We start from the raw sequence: 16950 nt of genomic DNA on the forward strand, positions 1-16950 counted from the left end.
TAAAAATATATCAACAAAAGGTTCATTTTTAATAAAAAAAAAAAAAAAACATTCATTTTCAATTTCTCTATAATATTGTTTCTCTTTCACAAATTAAACTCTCTTTCACAAACAAAAACGCAACTTCGCCAAGAAATTCACTCACAAAAGTTCACTAACAAAAATTTATTTCAGTTGGTGAATGTCTGTCGTTGAGGGTAGATTGTATGTCGATTTACGGTCGGTTAGGAAAAAAAAAAAACGGTGTGTTCTATTTTGAGAGTTCCCTCTTCTTTGGTTTTTTTTTCTTTGTAATTACTACTTTCGCTCTTCTATATCAAACAAAAAAGTGTAATATTACACCTTACCTTTGGCGGTATTTGCCAGAGAGGGGAAATCAAAAAAATCGCCACATTATCAACTTAACGGCATAGTGCATTGTCTGATTAAAGCGGGTTAACAATGCTTGCCAGTTGTTTACAGTTGTTTGCAATAATAGCAATTTATATCAAGCTCGATTGAATGCGAGTTGCTATTATAGTGTAAAAAGGCAATGAAGTAGAGAAGTGAAGTGAAAATATCACTCGAATAAAGAGTAATCTAATATTTGCCAAGTGGATATAAATTCCCTGTGATTGCGCCATAAAATCCACTTGAAAAAAAAGTGTTCAAATACAAAATTTGAAATGAAAAAGTCCTTGCTAGTGTTTTTTTGTGCGATACTCGCCCACTGTAACGGAGTCCAACGCATCTACGACTCCAACATCGGCAGTGGCGGCTATCACCATCACAGTGGGGTCGAAGTACTGCCGGGCTCCTCATCGTCCTCCGGCATGTCCTCCTCCGATCTCTTCCCCCATCACAATCGCTGTGAACCCATTACCATATCCATTTGCAAGGATATCCCCTACAATATGACCATTATGCCGAATCTAATTGGTCATACGCGCCAAGAGGAAGCCGGCCTCGAAGTGCACCAATTTGCGCCACTCGTTAAAATCGCTTGCAGTCCGGATCTGCAGTTGTTCCTTTGTTCGTTGTACGTGCCCGTGTGTACGATTCTAGACGAGCCGATTCCGCCGTGTCGGAGTTTGTGCGAATCGGCGCGTCTGTGTGAGGCTCTAATGAAACACTACAATTTTAATTGGCCCGAAAATTTGGAATGTACCAAATTTCCGGTTTATGGGGGCGATGGATTGTGTGTGGCGGAAAATACCACAGCAACAACGCCATCGCCGACGCGGACAAATTTGCCGCGGGTTACGCCGCCAAGGAAGAATGCCGTCGAGGCGCCACACCGGAATATTGGATTTGTTTGTCCGGTTCAGTTGAAGACACCTTCGGGCATGGGATATTCGCTGAAGGTTGGAGGAAAGGTGAGAGACATAACTCCCCTTTGCTATTTTGTTTGTTTTGGAGCGGAAAAAAAAGGACTTTTGTTTTTTCTACCTGAGTAATGGTTGTGTTTTGAGGAAAGAATTGAGTCCTTTTCGAAGGTGATAATCCCTTCGGCTGTTTGCAAAAAAAAAAAAAAAAAACAAAGACAGACGTCCTTGTTTTTAGGTTTTGTTTTTTTCTTTCTATTGTTGTTGTTTTTTGTTTAACCTTGCTATGAATACGGTTTGTAAGGAAATTCAACCCATAATAGTAGGTAGAAGGATATTTGAAAAGGTCCTCTCGTCCTTCGTGTTTTGTAAGCATTACGACGCATTCTTTTTTCTGTTTGACCTTTTTTTTGTCGTTCGTTATTTGGTTTTAATTATCCTCTCATTGATTCTCCAGTACTCCTTCTTTGTATAGGTTGTGTTTATATTTGTTGAATGAGGTAGACATTAGACAAGCAGGTAGGTAAGGTTGGTAGGGTAGAATAAAGGATAGGAATTTTTGTATAGGTACAAATTGGAAGTTTGTTGTTGTGTTCAAGGATTTTGTTTTATATTTTTTATTTTTAATTTATTATATCAAATACTGAAGTGAATTTACAAAAATGATGAGAGAGGTTACGATGATAGATGATAGGTAGGTTGGTACCTATTTCTGTCTAGGTTATGTGAGTTTAGATTTCTTTTCGAATTTTTTGTGTTAATTTGTAAAATAGATGATTTTTGGGAATTTGAAGAGGGTCTTTTTATTCTTTAAATGTTTGCAATGTTTATGGACGGTGATGATTATCGATTTTATTTAAGGTTATAAATTAAATTTCTAACCTTTGGATTGGAATATCTACAAAAATAGAATCACATACATATGTGACGTTATTTTTCGTTACCTGGGGCTAAGGTGATTTTTGATGTCACATTGCAATAATTATGCTCTACCGCGTCAAAATAAAAAAATAACAACCAAAAATAGAAATCACATTCCATTTCCTTGGTATCCTTTATTTGTATGGTATATCTTTAAGAAGAAATAAACAAGCTGAGAGAATTCGGGGTATTGTATGACAATCTATCGGTTTAAAGTCAGAGAACAGAGAGGTTATTAAAACAATTCAATAAAGAGTCATTCATAGATATGACACCAAACACCGTAGAATTTCATTGCATTCAAAGTTTGAAATAATTCATGAATTTGTTCCGTAAGGACGCAGGTTGAAAAAGCATTCAATAATAAAATTAGGTCTACATTCCTCAAGTGGTTTGGAGTTATTATTTTTTTGGAAGTTGATAAAGTATGATAATTAGGGTGGGTCAAAAATTGCTAGACACCTCTAGAATATACATACCAAATATGATCTCTTTATATTAATGGGAAGGTCCTCTGCTTCGCAATTTTCCATTTTTACATCAAGCTTCTACGAAAAAAAAAAATAATTTTTTTATTAATTGACTTTTTAGCAATTTTTTTTTTACATATTCTTGTATAAAATTGAACGCTCTACACAAAAGGCCTTATACACTTTTTTCAATTATCTAACCGTTTAGTAGATATTTGAAGTACAAAAATCGAGAAAATCTTTAAAAATTCGTTTTTTGTTCTTAATTTTGTAACAAATTGAAAAATTATAATAATCAAACGCGCATGACATATTCTTGTAGGAAACAAATTGCTCTACAAAAAAGGTCTTATTATTAACTTTTTTCATTAATCTAACCATTCTAAAGATATTTGAGGTCAAAGTTAAAAAAAAATTATAAAAACAATTTTTACATTTAAAAATTTTCCAATTCACTGAAACTTCATTATTAAGATCTTTTTTGTAACTGTTAGATAGTTGAAAAAAGTGTTTAAGGCCTTTTTTGTAGAGCGTTCAATTTTATACAAGAATATGTAAAATTTTTTCTAAAAAGTCAGTTAATAAAAAATACAAAATCGAAAAAAAAACGAATTTCGATTTTTTTTGACCCACCCTAATGATAATACTTTACTTTTGGATTTTTAAGATTAAATCAATCAGCTCATTGTTTATAAAATTAGTAGGTAGGTAAGTACTGCAATAAAATTACTTAAAAAGGATTTAAGTCACTCTTAGATTTTGAGTTTTTTTTAGCTTAAAAAATAATTTGAACGTTTTAGTATAGATTCTAATTTTTTTTTCATTTATAAACAATTTCAATTTTTTCGATTTGTGCATTTAATTTTTTTTGTCAAATAGGAATATTTTTTAAATTTTTGGCACAGTTGTTTATAGGTATCTTAGTTTTCTCGAGTCTCGAACACAAAAATGTCAAAAATGTTAAAAAATACTCGAATATTGTAATCTTTGGGATTTTAGCCCCTAAAAACTATGTTTTGAAATAAAAAAAACAATGTATCAGTGTTTAATGCTTTTATAATATCTAATAAAATCAAAGGAAAAAACTATCTCAATGTTTCTAAGATAAGTAAACATTTTTTTCAATGCTTTGTTTAGTACAAGTGAGGCAGTTTGTGGTAAATTTCGACCTTCAAAAGGCGAATTCGTTCCAATTTGTATACATGTTGTTTGAATATTAAATCTTTTTAAAAGACCAATTGGCCAACCACGATTTGGCTTGATTTGAATACCAAAAAAAAACTTTTTTATCTCAAAACTGAAAATGTTACTAATACCTATGCAATGAGTTGAAACTGTTGTTCTTATAGTCATATCAAAATTTATTTTGAAATTTTGATGAAACAAAAGTCTTTTTCAAGACTTCAATTATTGAAATTTTAAAATATTAAAAACAAGTTAAGAAACCATAGTGGTCAACATAATATTTAATTTATTTAACACGAATAAAAAAATTTTCAAAATCGTTAGAGCCGTTTTTTAAAAAACTAATTTTTTATAAATAATTTAAAAAAAAAAAATAAAATTTGTATGCCATTTTGTAGAAATCACTGATCAACATCCAAACACAAAATTTAAAAAAAAATTTATTGTCCCGTTTTGGGAAAATTTGATTTTTCAAAAAAAAAAAAAAATTTTTTTTTTTAAATCCAAAAAATTATTTTTTTCAAATTTTTTTTTTTTTTGGCTTATATTAAAATTATATAAATGCTTCTTCACAAAAAGTTTCGATGAAATCGAATAAGTAGTTTTAGAGATAATCGGATTTGAAAAAAAAAAAAACGGTTCTATAGCAGGTACCGTCAATAATGATTTTCAAACAAAATTTTTTTCATTAGAAGATAGACCTTGTCTTTAAACTAACATTTGAATTTTTTAAACAAAATCGTTGAAGCCGTTTTTTAGCAATTTCTACTTAACTAAAATCGGTACATGACAAGTACCGTTATTTTTGGTCCAAAAAAATTAATTCCAAAAACCCCTCTGGAGAGTCGCCAAATAACGCTACATACCAAGTTTTACATTAATCGATCCATCCGTTTAGGCTCCTTATATGTACAGACAGACAGACAGACAGACAGACAGACGGACTTATGGGACCCACTTTTATGGCATTCTCTACTATCGTAATGTCATGGAAAAATGTTATCTCAACTTTTTTTTTTTTACGAATGCATAACTTGATATACAGTACCTATATCGCAAGTAAAAATATCTAGGTATCAAACATTTACGTTTTGAGAAGATTATCTTATTACCTATCGAATTAAAAACGATTCCTTTTGTTTAAGAAAATCTTTTAAAATCAATTAGAATGCACATTGAATTGATAAGAAATCTTTTCATTTTAACATTTTGTTTTCCAAAAGGAATTATTTTGTTTTTACCTTATAAGAGATTAAAATTTAATGACTCATCACTAAATGGAAAAATAAAATCACAAAGCGTTATAATGAAAAATTTCACCTTAATTAATACCCAAAATGGCAACACTGTTTGAAATAAAAACCAGAACAAGAAAAGAAACTTATAACATTCAGACTTGCAGGTATGAAAGATCCTTAACATAATAACACTTGTGTTGTATATGAGTTGGGTTGTACTTTTCTTTTTCTTCTACTTTTTTTTTGTTTAAAGTTAAAGAATTTCATTAACTAGCTTGAACAGCAAAGAGCTAGAGCAGACGATTGAATTTATGTCGCCATAAACCATAAAACTTTGTGGCACTGAAACTAAATCGTGACGTCGTCTTGGCATTTAAACGTGAGCATTAGAGGCATCATTAAAAAAACAAGACACTTTGCTGTTGCCTTTTGGATGGATATGGAACGCGCAACAAAAAAAAGCGCGCAAATGAAACACAACAACAAAACAAAAAGTCGTCTCAACTCAACTTCATTTATGTATAAGAACTCAACCTCAAGTCATTTTGCTAAAGGTTTTTCCGTTTTGAGATGCTCGCAATGGAATTGAAATCGTGTTGTTTTAATGCAGAAGATGTTCGGATAAGACACAGACTCAACAGACTTTAAGGCAATCTGTCTATAATAATCAAGAAAAAAAAACAAAATAAAAAAAAATAAAACTGCTGCATGCATACTGCTCCTGCTCTGCAGTTGTTATTGTTGATGCTGCACGCTTTAGCTGTGATTGTTTTTGATTATTATGAGATGGAATTGGTTTTTTTCTTTTTTGTTTTTTAAGTTGCTTTCAGTTTTTCAAATTCCAAATACAACATAGATCAACTTTTAGTCTTTAGAAATTACCACATCATAAGTTTTTATGACAGCCATTTTAAATAAACGTATTTTCGAGCAACAAGATGGACTTTTTTAATTTTTTTAACAATCGTGTTTTGAGTCGAGAATGGGTGAAAGATAATTGTATTAAACGCTCAATAGAAAATGAAGAAGATACGAACATGTTCAGGTGTTGTTTCAAGATGAAAGATTAAATTTTTTCCATTTTTTTAACTTATTAAACACAAAGGTTTGATGCGATGGTTAAACAACTTTTTATTCTTAAAAACACCAAAGGCAATAACAGATGTCACACAACAAACATGTTTCTGATTGTTCGAACTGATTATTACTTCACAAAACAGACAGTAAAATTGATGATCTTTGATGACTTCGTTATTATAATAACTACCTAGCTAAATAATTATTGTTAATTAAGAAACTATCGCTAGTTAATTAGTAGAAGAATAGAAATATTTGTTAATTAGATTATTAAAAATTGATAATTCGATATTGCCAAATTTAAACATTTTTTTTTTGTTTAAATGGCAGTTTTTATTAGTCATGAATCTGCGTTTGAAGTTTATTCAATTGTAAAATTTTAATATGTAAATTTTTGATCATATGATTGATTTTAATGACAGTACCATGGATGTCAAAATGACTTTTGCCTCCAAATTGTTCACTGTTCTTCATAATGTGATAGCCTATAACCAGCGAAACACCAAGAGCCTTCAAATGACACTTGGTTTGTCAAATTCTGATAAGTAGTTTAGAACTAATGAGAGAATATATGAATTTAAATACAAATATGTTCATATATTCTCTCATAACTTTTGTACTACTTATCATTATTTCACAAAAAAGGTGTCATTGGAAGTAAGAGGCCTTTTCGCAGGTTATAGGCTATGAGGCACATTACTAAAATGAACATGGAACAATATGGGGGCAAAAGTCATGGAAATATTTTTTTTTTTTTTTTGTTTTTTTTTGTAAAATTCCAATGCCAGTACTGCAGATGACAGTATTTTACAGTCACAGTACATTGAACATTAGTTAAGTTTATGACTTTTGCCACCAAATTGTGCTGTGTTCATTTTAATGTGACGTTACAAAGCCTATAACCATTGAATGAATTTCTTGCTTCCAACGATACCTCATTTGTCAAATAATGATAAGTAGTTTAAAAGTTATGAGAGAACAGGTGAATATATTTTTATTTAATATTCATCTGTTCTCTCATAACTTCTAAACTACTATACAAAATTTAAAAAAAGAGTTATCATTGGAAGTAAGAAGCTTTTTCGCCGGTTATAAACTATGTCCAATCCTTTTGATGAATTTTATTTCTGACCACCAAAATTTGTAAATTTTTTTTTTTGAACAAAATTACACCATAATACGAATCAAAAAGTTTGTTAAAATGTAAACTAAAGTGGTAACACTGTCTATATACCTTTAATGTCAGAAATACACGCTAAGCAGTAGTTGTAAGCCCTCAAGTGTGACTGTCTGGGATTTATGTTCATTCATAAGAATTTAATGCATTTATTCCCCGCAAAAAATAAAAGTTCCACCTTTCAAAGCCACAGTCTAGACTGGGCGATACGTGAATTGAACACACATGTTGTTTTGTGCTGTGGCGCGTTCTTTCCCTAGAACTGATTTATTTATAGTTTACAATCCACTTTGATTTGGCTGTGTGATCATATTTATTTTTTAACATTTTTGTTGCAAAGATAAAAATCAATGTAAACTGTTTTATCAAAAAACAATTAATTAATGACCAATTTTTGAATACTGATACTGTGAAACTGCTAAAAATTAAAGCATGAGTAACAACTATAGACATTTGACTTATTAATGGTTTTTCATTATTAATTTGATGCAATTTATCCCACTAGCACAGCATGACGTTGTGAGTTTGACTCGTTTTATTTGTGGTTGCACCAAAAAATTGGAAAAACTGCACCAAATTTATACTGCAAAATGTAATTCAACTAAATTTAATGGAAATTTACACGTTCATCGTGTTTTTCTATGTGCAGATATAAATGTCACAAGACGGACCCTCTGCGGAAAAACAGAGACAGAGACAGCAAACGTAATTGTGACAGCCCACATGCTGTCAAAAATGCATGTTTAATCTGTTGGAGCAACAAGAGTTATCTATTTATTTACTAAATTGGAAATTGAGCGACATGGAACATCTAATAACTATATTTCTTTGAGAGTTGAACATGTAATTTTATTTTATAAAGTGGGTATTGGTTATGTCTTGGGAAGTTATATTTAAAAAAAAAGTATAGACTCGTTTTGAAGTCATTTATCGATAGAAAAGAGCTTGTAAATGATTTTAAATACGGTTAATTATCTCAAATAAACTTTTTTTTTTGTTCAGAGTTTAAGTTGAATTTTTCGCTGATGGCAATTTCATCATAGCTATTAATTTATTTTATTTTTTGCTCGCTATATCTCTCAGAGCCACTTTAACTTTTTGATTGATGTAATTGAATATGAAAACATGCAATCAAGTTTTTTTTTTGATATTCCTGAGACAAGAAAATTATTATTAAACTTATAAAATGGGTGTGCCTTTAGGCTTATTATAAACAAAAAATAATAGTTAAAGCGACAGTGAGTGATTTTATGACAATGTTTTTTTCGTCCTTCTGAAAAATTGTGACATGAAGTGTAGGTCCTTGAATGAAGAAAAATGAAAGTTATACTACTAACACTGATAACAATTCGATGTTCTTTTTTTTCTAAACGTATGATTATCATGTCTGTACTAGAATAACAAAAGATGACTTAACTTGATACATTAAAAAGTTAAAATCAAAAGTTATTTTGAGGTCTTGTTGCTGAATTCTCGACTGAAAAGGTAAAGTATCTATTGTCAATTTTGATGATTTTTCAGGAGAGCAAAACCAAACTTCAAAGCTGCCTCCCAAAAATTCTTTCAAGTGTAGATTTAATTGTATAAAACATTTAGATGTCAAATTTTATGATCTTTTTTATTAAATTTATTTCAAAAAGATATTTTTAATATTTTTCCCGTTATAAGGACTTAAATACGGTAAATATGACTTAAGATAGTTTGCCTTTTTTATAAATTGTATTTTATATTAATTTCCAACATCTTAAATTGACATAAGATGATTTGCCTTTTCATACTCTTTCGGAATTTTTAAAAAAAATTTATCTTATGTCAATTTAAGGATGACTTTTTGTTTCTGCTTGCACGAGCGAAAATATCTTAAGTCAAAATAAGATAATTTAAGATTTTACAATAATAAAAAAAGTCTTAACCCAATATAATCTTAAGTCTACTTAAGGTTTTGAATATGTGTCTTTTGAACATAAGATGAAATTGTTTTTGTGCATAAAAAACGCGAAACATCTTAAGTCGATTTAAGATACTTTACCTTTTCAATCGAGAATTATTTGCAGTCAAACGTTCGGAAGCAGATATCTGTGGATTAAAGCGTTGAAACCACTTTATTGGTTTTTTTTTTGAAAATGAAGACACTCCTAAAATATATAGGTAATATTGTATTGGAAAAGAGAATACAACATTAGAGAACGTAGGTGTACCACATTACCCTCCACTTTCCATATGTGACATTTTCGAGGTCAACAAAACTGTTTTTTCAGAAACGAAAAAAAAAATTCATTTTCAAAAATTTGCTCTAAATTCATCGAGTGAGGCTTCAAAATAAAGGACTTTTTAAACTCTATTATAGCAAGTGAATATTAAAAGTTTCTATGGGGTCTGGTTGCTGAATTGTTTGCAATTGAAATACCTATATTTTTACTTGCTCTTTAGGGCAAGTATTTTTTTTCTGTTTTTTAAGATTATATCATTCCCAGTATTAGTTACATAATTTTTTAAACAGTAAAAGTTAAAGACCGTCAAATTTCCAATAATTTGGTATATTTTTGAAAGTCCTGCGATGTATGAGTCGAAAGTTATTGATCTGAAAACTATAGCCTAAGTAGAGGAAAGTTAGTAAAAAAAAACAGGCATTTTGTGGAACGAAATATAGGATGGCTGATTTTTTTCAAATCTGAAAGAAGGGTATTAGAAAAGCTCAAGTCCTAATTTTCGGGACACCAACCACCTGGCGAAATCCACCATTTTGAAAAACGTGAATTGGTCTATATCTACTACACTATTGGCTTGACCGAATAAGTTACTTAAATGAAGTTGTAGTTAATATAAATATCTTTTCTTTTGCATACACTGTTTTTCAGCGAAGACAACACTTTTGAGGTTATGTTTTTTTATTTTATATTTTTCCGTTTTTTTTTTTTTAAATTTTTCTCAGTCTCTATGATAGAAACATAATTTTGTAGCATCATTAAAGTTGTAGAACATCAAATTTATATTAATTTGGTATACTTTTGAAGATTATATGACTTTTCAAGCCAAAGATACGGAGCTTTAAGAGCAATCCCTCTCAATATTTTCAAAAAATATACTAATTTGTTTTTGCATAAGCTATAAAAAAAGGCTAAATAGTGTACGTAATGTAAAAACAAGAAAAATATGATATAAGAGGGAGTTATTAAGGTGGGTAATGGTAAAACTTACAATATTGAGTTACACACATTTTGTGTTAAGTCAAACATCCAAGCATCATAAAGAGGCTAAAAAATTATGTTTCTATCATAGAGACTCAGACAAATTAAAAAACCAAAAAAATAAAACAACATAATCTCAAAAGTGTTGTCCTCGCTGAAAAACAGTTATATTACCTACAATTTTGGTCAAGTAACTTATTCGATCAAGCCAATAATTTAGAAGATATAGACCAATTCACGTTTTTCAAAATGGCGGATTTCGCCAGGGGGTTGGCGTCCCGAAAATCAGGACTTAAGCTTTTCTAATACCCTTCTTTCAGATTTGAAAAAAATCAGCCATCCTATATTTCGTTCCAAAAAAAGCCTGTTTATTTACTATCTTTCCTGTACTTAGACTATAGTTTTCAGATCAATAACTTTCGACTCATACATCGCAGGACTTTCAAAAATATACCAAATTATTGGAAATTTGACGGTCTGTAACTTTACTGGGAATGATATAATCTTAAAAAAACAGAAAAAAATAAATTAAAACAACATAACCTCAAAACTATTGCGCTCTGAGAAAAATAATTAATAATTAATAATTAAGATAATTAAATTTTCAATAACTTTGGTCTGACAACCATTTCTGTAGGACCCACAGTTTTGGAGATATAGAGCGAGTCGCGTTTTCCAAAATGGCGGATTTCGCCAGGGGAGTGGCGTCCCGAAAACCAGGACTTAAGCTTTTCTACAAGCCCTCTTTCAGATTTGAAAAATTCAGCCGTCCTGTATTTCGTTCCACAAAATGCCTGTTTTTTACTAACTTTCCTGTACTAAATAGATATTTAAGATAAAGATACTTTGAACTACAAGAGCAAGTACGTGCGACCCAGTCGTGCATTTTATTTTTTCTTATTTTAAAAGCTGATATCTTCGAATGAAAGCCTTGAAACAAGTTGTGGATAAAAGATATGAATTCATAGTGAACAGTACTATGTGTTTAGATATAAAAATTACAAATCAATTTTTTTTTGAAATTTTCAACAAAAATCCTAGGTTAACCCCTTGCCGAAAAAAAACGCATTTTTAAAAATTTTTCTCCAAATTCATCGAGTGAGGCATCAAAATAAAGGTCTTTTTGAGCTCTATAAGCAAGTAAACATTAAAATTTTCTTTGAGGCCTGGTTGCTGAGTTGTTTGTAATCGGCGACTATGGATCAAGACCGATTTTACCGAAAAACATATTTTAGGCTTAAAGCGACCCTACCCCCTTTTAGCAATTTAATTTTTTTGTTTGTATTAAAAATGTTTTTATAAGTCTAAATACAAATATATTATAAATTAATTAAATTGTACGATTTAGGGCCCAATTCGGTTTCAGCGACTGAAAAAACTTATATTTAACATCATAGTCTCACTTCCAGGTCAGAACTTTTTTTCTTTCTGGCTGTGTAACTAACTGCTCGGCTAATTTACCTCATTACTCATTTTTCAAAGAATGTTCCAAAATTTTGTATACTTTTTACTTTCCGCAATGATTTTGTGTGAACAAAATTTAAATTAAAGCAGGATTTATAAGCAAAAACTACCTATCTAAAACTTAAAAAAAAAACCAATACAAAAGTTTCACTCACGATCGTCGACCCTGATGTTAATGTATTTTTTTATTCAAGCAAAAGAAATTTTTGAGACAAATTAAATGTTTGTTAGTACATAGAACGGGAGCGGATCATAATTCTGCTTGTCAAAATTCTGTACGACAAAATTCTGTGGGGTCAAAATACTGTAAGACCATAATTCTGTACGCCATTATAGGTACTGTAAATACAAAATTATGTACGTCAAAATACTGTATGAACAAAACACTGACTTACAAAATTCTGTTTTGTAAAATTCTGTACGGCAAAATACTATATTTTCAATACAGTATCTTTAAAGAAATTTTCTTTGATAAAAAAACACTAAATACTAGCTTTAAATTTTTGAATTTTTGATGTACAAAATTTTGAAATACAGTATTTTGAAATACAGTATTTTGACCAACCAGAATTTTGCTATACCTACAGAATTTTGACTTTCAGAATTTTGTTCGTACAGCATTTTGCACAAACAGAATTTTGACATACAGTATTTTAGCATACAGTATTTTGAATACAGAATTTTGCAACATACAGAATTTCGACCCCAACCCACATAGAACATGGAACTGTATGAAAAAAAGAAATTTTTTTTAAATCTCAAAAAATTGTTTGGAAAATGTGACAAATTCAAACTATTCGAACACATAACTTATTACGTTTTTTTTTTTTTTTTTTTTTTTGAAAATATTGAATAATATATGTAATTAGCTCCTAAAAATTATACCAAACCTTACCTTGCACTTTATAAGACTAAAAGCAGCAAAAACTAAACTTTTATGTTCTGATCGCTTTCCTCCCAAACTTGTGGGACATAAAAACAGCAATATTCTTTTTAAGTTTTGCTGCACCGAAATTTTTTATTCGGAACACGTGTATCGTTGATTCACTGATCTAAAATTTCACCAAACTATTATCGATGTTATTCGGCTGCAAAAAAAGATGTTTTTATAAGAACAGACGTGTTTTATACTTAAACAAAAAACAACAAACACTTTTTGAGCTATCACAAATCGAGATTCGGCTCAACATTTTCTCTTATTTCAAGTCGAGTTATGTTTTGAGTTGCAAAAAAAAAATTACTTTAAAAAAATTTTTTATATTAATATTGTAATTAACAAACTTAATAATGCATAATAAGCGCTGCTTTATTCCATATTTCAGCGCAAAGGCATTTGAATTGTTATTAAATCTAGGAATAACCCAGTTCAAGTTGACACCTCAAAGAATTCAGAAGCTAAAAAGACCTCATATGTGAATAGTGTCTTCAGAAGATTCAAAAGATTCATACTATAACACGTTTGGTATAAAAAAAATGCAGTTATACCCTCCACAAAAAGGAAATGCAGATGGCTAAATTTTTTTTTATTACCCAAAGACTTGCTTTTAACACACAGTTCTTCCTAAGCTACCAGTGTTTTCATAAGTTTAACCCATAAACACATTTCATTCAATTTTATTACCCAACATTTTCAATCCCATATTGATGATTGCAACTTAATAAGAAAAAATGCAAATATCTTAACAGTCCACAGCAAGAAGTACGACTTGCCGCTTAAAAAAAAAACACCTGTCTCTTAACATCCACCACATCGTCCTTGAGTGTGCGATGAAACACTTATTACGGCGATTATAACTTAACGACATAGTGGCAATTAAAAAAACACAACAACAACTAGTTTCAAGTTTCAACGTTAACCGCCTTCATGCAGCTAGTTGGTTAGTTTGAAGCAAATGTTCCGTTTTTTTATTAACTGCAATCTATGCTTCTAATTGCAGTTATCTTTTCAACAACATGGGCTTGTATAGCAGTAGCGGTAGTCATCCGCATTCATGGTTGCCACCTTTCGAAAAATATTTTCTTTTATAAAAATAGGATAAGGAAACTAATGAGCTTGAAAGGCTTCAACATTTAATATTTACATTTATGAAAGTGGCAACCATATTCACAGTAGGTATGTTACATTTAGAACAAGCATGCAAGCAAATTAGTATTTCCATATGTCGATTTTAAACTTTTCTTGTCTTGTCCCATAAATTAAATGAGAGAGAAACCTGTCTATCTCAGAAGGTACACCATAGACTCAATAAGGAGCGCCTTGGGACAAAAACTTGAATCAAATGCTCTGTGTTGCATGCAACAATGTTGTCAATATATTATTTCTTGCAACAAAGTATTCTTTTTCCATACCATCGTGCACAAACTAGAAGTTCCTATAAGAACCCCCATGGCACCTTTCAATTTAATTTGAACATTTCAAAACAATTTGCCACAAACAGGATATGGAACTGTTGATTTTCGGTAGCGGTAGATGGTATACCCGTTCGTGTATCGTGGGGCAAAAGGTAGGCGACGTACTTACGTACGTACTTACTTTTTGTTGCTAATTGAATTCCCTCATCTAGATATTTCTCACGGATATGAATGCTTCAAGCTACTTCTTTTCACATATCAAAATTTCTATACACACATATACCTACAAACGCAATTCAATCAGGCGTTGCACGGTTGTCCAAAATGACTTATCTCGTTGCAAAAATCATAACTTTTGAACGGATTGAGTTAGCGGTACAATTTTTTTTTTTATTTGAAGGACATTTCTAGGGCTGTTATACCAATGAATTTCAATAAAATTATTTCACAGGGTGTTTCGGAATCATCGGCCAAAAACAGATTTTCTTTAAAAAAAAAGTTTAAATTAAAATTGGTATGCCATTTTGTAGAAATCACTAATCCACATTTAAAAACAAAATTTCAAAAAAATACAACGTCACGTTTTCGAAAATTTTATTTTTCAAAAAAAAATTTCAAATTTTTTTTAAAAATCCAAAAATTATTTTTTTTGAAATTTTATTTTTGGCTTATATTTGAGTTATATAAGTGCTTCTTCACAAAAAGTTTCGTTGAAATCGAATAAGCCGTTTTGGAGAATATCGGATTTGAAAAAAAACGGTTTTATGGCAGGTACCGTAAAAAATCCATTCGGTTCCATTCATTAAGCCGAATAGGGTATGTGTACCAATCAATTGTTGATTCAAAATAAAAATATTTAGCTGCGCATGCTTGCGCACTGCCGAGATTTTGTACTTTGAAAAAAAATGAAGGCAGAAGGAACAGATTTTCTTTAAAAAAAATGTTTAAATTAAAATTGGTATGCCATTTTGTAGAAATCACTAATCCACATCTAAAAACAAAATTTCAAAAAAATACAATGTCCCGTTTTCGAAAATTTTATTTTTCAAAAAAAAATTTCAAAATTTTTTTAAAAATCCAAAAATTATTTTTTTTGAAATTTTATTTTTGGCTTATATTTGAGTTATATAAGTGCTTCTTCAAAAAAAGTTTCGTTGAAATCGAATAAGCCGTTTCGGAGAATATCGGATTTAAAAAAAACCGTTCTATGGCAGGTACCGTTAATAATGATTTTCCAAAAAAATTTTTTTCATTAGAAGATAGACCTTGTTTTCAAACTTACATTTGAATTTTTTAAACAAAATCGTTGGAGCCGTTTTTGAGCAATTACAGCTTTACTGAAATTGGTGTATGACAAGTACCGTTATTTTTGGCCCAAAAAAATTAATTCCAAAAACACCTCTGGAGGGTCTCCAAAAAATGCTACATACCAAATTTGAAGTCAATCGGTCCATCCGTTTAGGATGTAGATCCTTATACAGACAGAAAGACAGACGGACTTCCGGGACCAACTTTTTTGGCATTCTCTATAATCGTAATATCATGGAAAAGTGTAATCTGAACTTTTTTTAGATGTGAATTAGTGATTTCTACAAAATGGCATACCAATTTTAATTTAAATATTTTTTTTTTAAGAAAATCGGTTTTCGGCCGATGATTCCTAAACACCCTGTAAAACAATTTTCTTGAAATTCATTGGTGTAACAGCCCTGGAAATTTCCTTCAAATTAAAAAAAAAACTGTACCGCTACCTCAATCCGTTCAAAAGTTATGATTTTTGCAACGAGATAAGTCATTTTGGACAACAGTGCGTTGGTTGCTTGTGTGACATAGATCCGAGGGTATCATCAATACCGCATCTCTCTTTCTCAGTTGGTGTTAATTACAAGGCAGCCATTGATCCGTTCACAATAAAGTTGATACGACAAGATACAAATAAAAAAAAAATTAAATTAAAAAAAAAAATTGAAGAAAGTATCGATTACCTATCATCACACACAATTGTGTGCTGCCCCTCAAGGCTTGAGTTCGTTTTTTTTATTCACTTGACTTCGGCTTATATAAAAGAAAAAACGAAACTGGATCATTTTGATGTGTGTCGTCGTGTCGTCATCGACATCGACATCAACATCAACGTCGCTGTCGGTGATGTTGCATGTGGAAAATAGAGCCACACAGCTCAGCATGATGTCTTGATTCAAACCGCATAGCTATCATCTTTAGATGAAAAAAAATAACAATAGGTATGATCAAACACTAAAGTTCAATAAGATAGACTTACATTGAAAAAATCGATATTTCTGCGAAAAAAACTGCCGATGGCATTAATTTTATGATAAATTGATATTCTATCGAGAAGGTATCGATAAATGCACCATATTTCTTTTTTTCTCAAACAATATTGTAAATATGTATCAAAATTAAGATATTTTTGTAAAAAATTACCACAAAAAACCGATAATATGTTTTTAAATCTTTGATTTGTACTATCGATAAACTTTATCTATCGATAAATCGATATTTTGACATTAAAGGAATTAAGTGTTATGTTTTTCTGTGCAAAAAATAAGTCAA

The 16950-nt window shown here is 30.4% G+C and overlaps 1 protein-coding gene across 2 annotated transcripts in view; it reads left to right on the top strand.

The window, feature by feature from the left end:
* Positions 1-253: 253 nt before the first annotated feature.
* LOC129920138 (frizzled) overlaps positions 254-16950 on the top strand; it is a 188946-nt gene continuing 172249 nt past the window's right edge. Inside the window, exon 1 of one of the 2 annotated variants that reach the window (XM_056001351.1) lies at positions 254-1355. In XM_056001351.1, the coding sequence (XP_055857326.1) occupies positions 666-1355 (690 nt within the window). In that variant the 5' untranslated portion in view covers positions 254-665. The remainder of the gene's footprint in view (positions 1356-16950) is intronic. The other variant, XM_056001350.1, reaches the window with a different exon arrangement.

This window comes from Episyrphus balteatus, chromosome 4 (assembly GCF_945859705.1).
Source record: "Episyrphus balteatus chromosome 4, idEpiBalt1.1, whole genome shotgun sequence".
NCBI lineage: Eukaryota > Metazoa > Arthropoda > Insecta > Diptera > Syrphidae > Episyrphus > Episyrphus balteatus.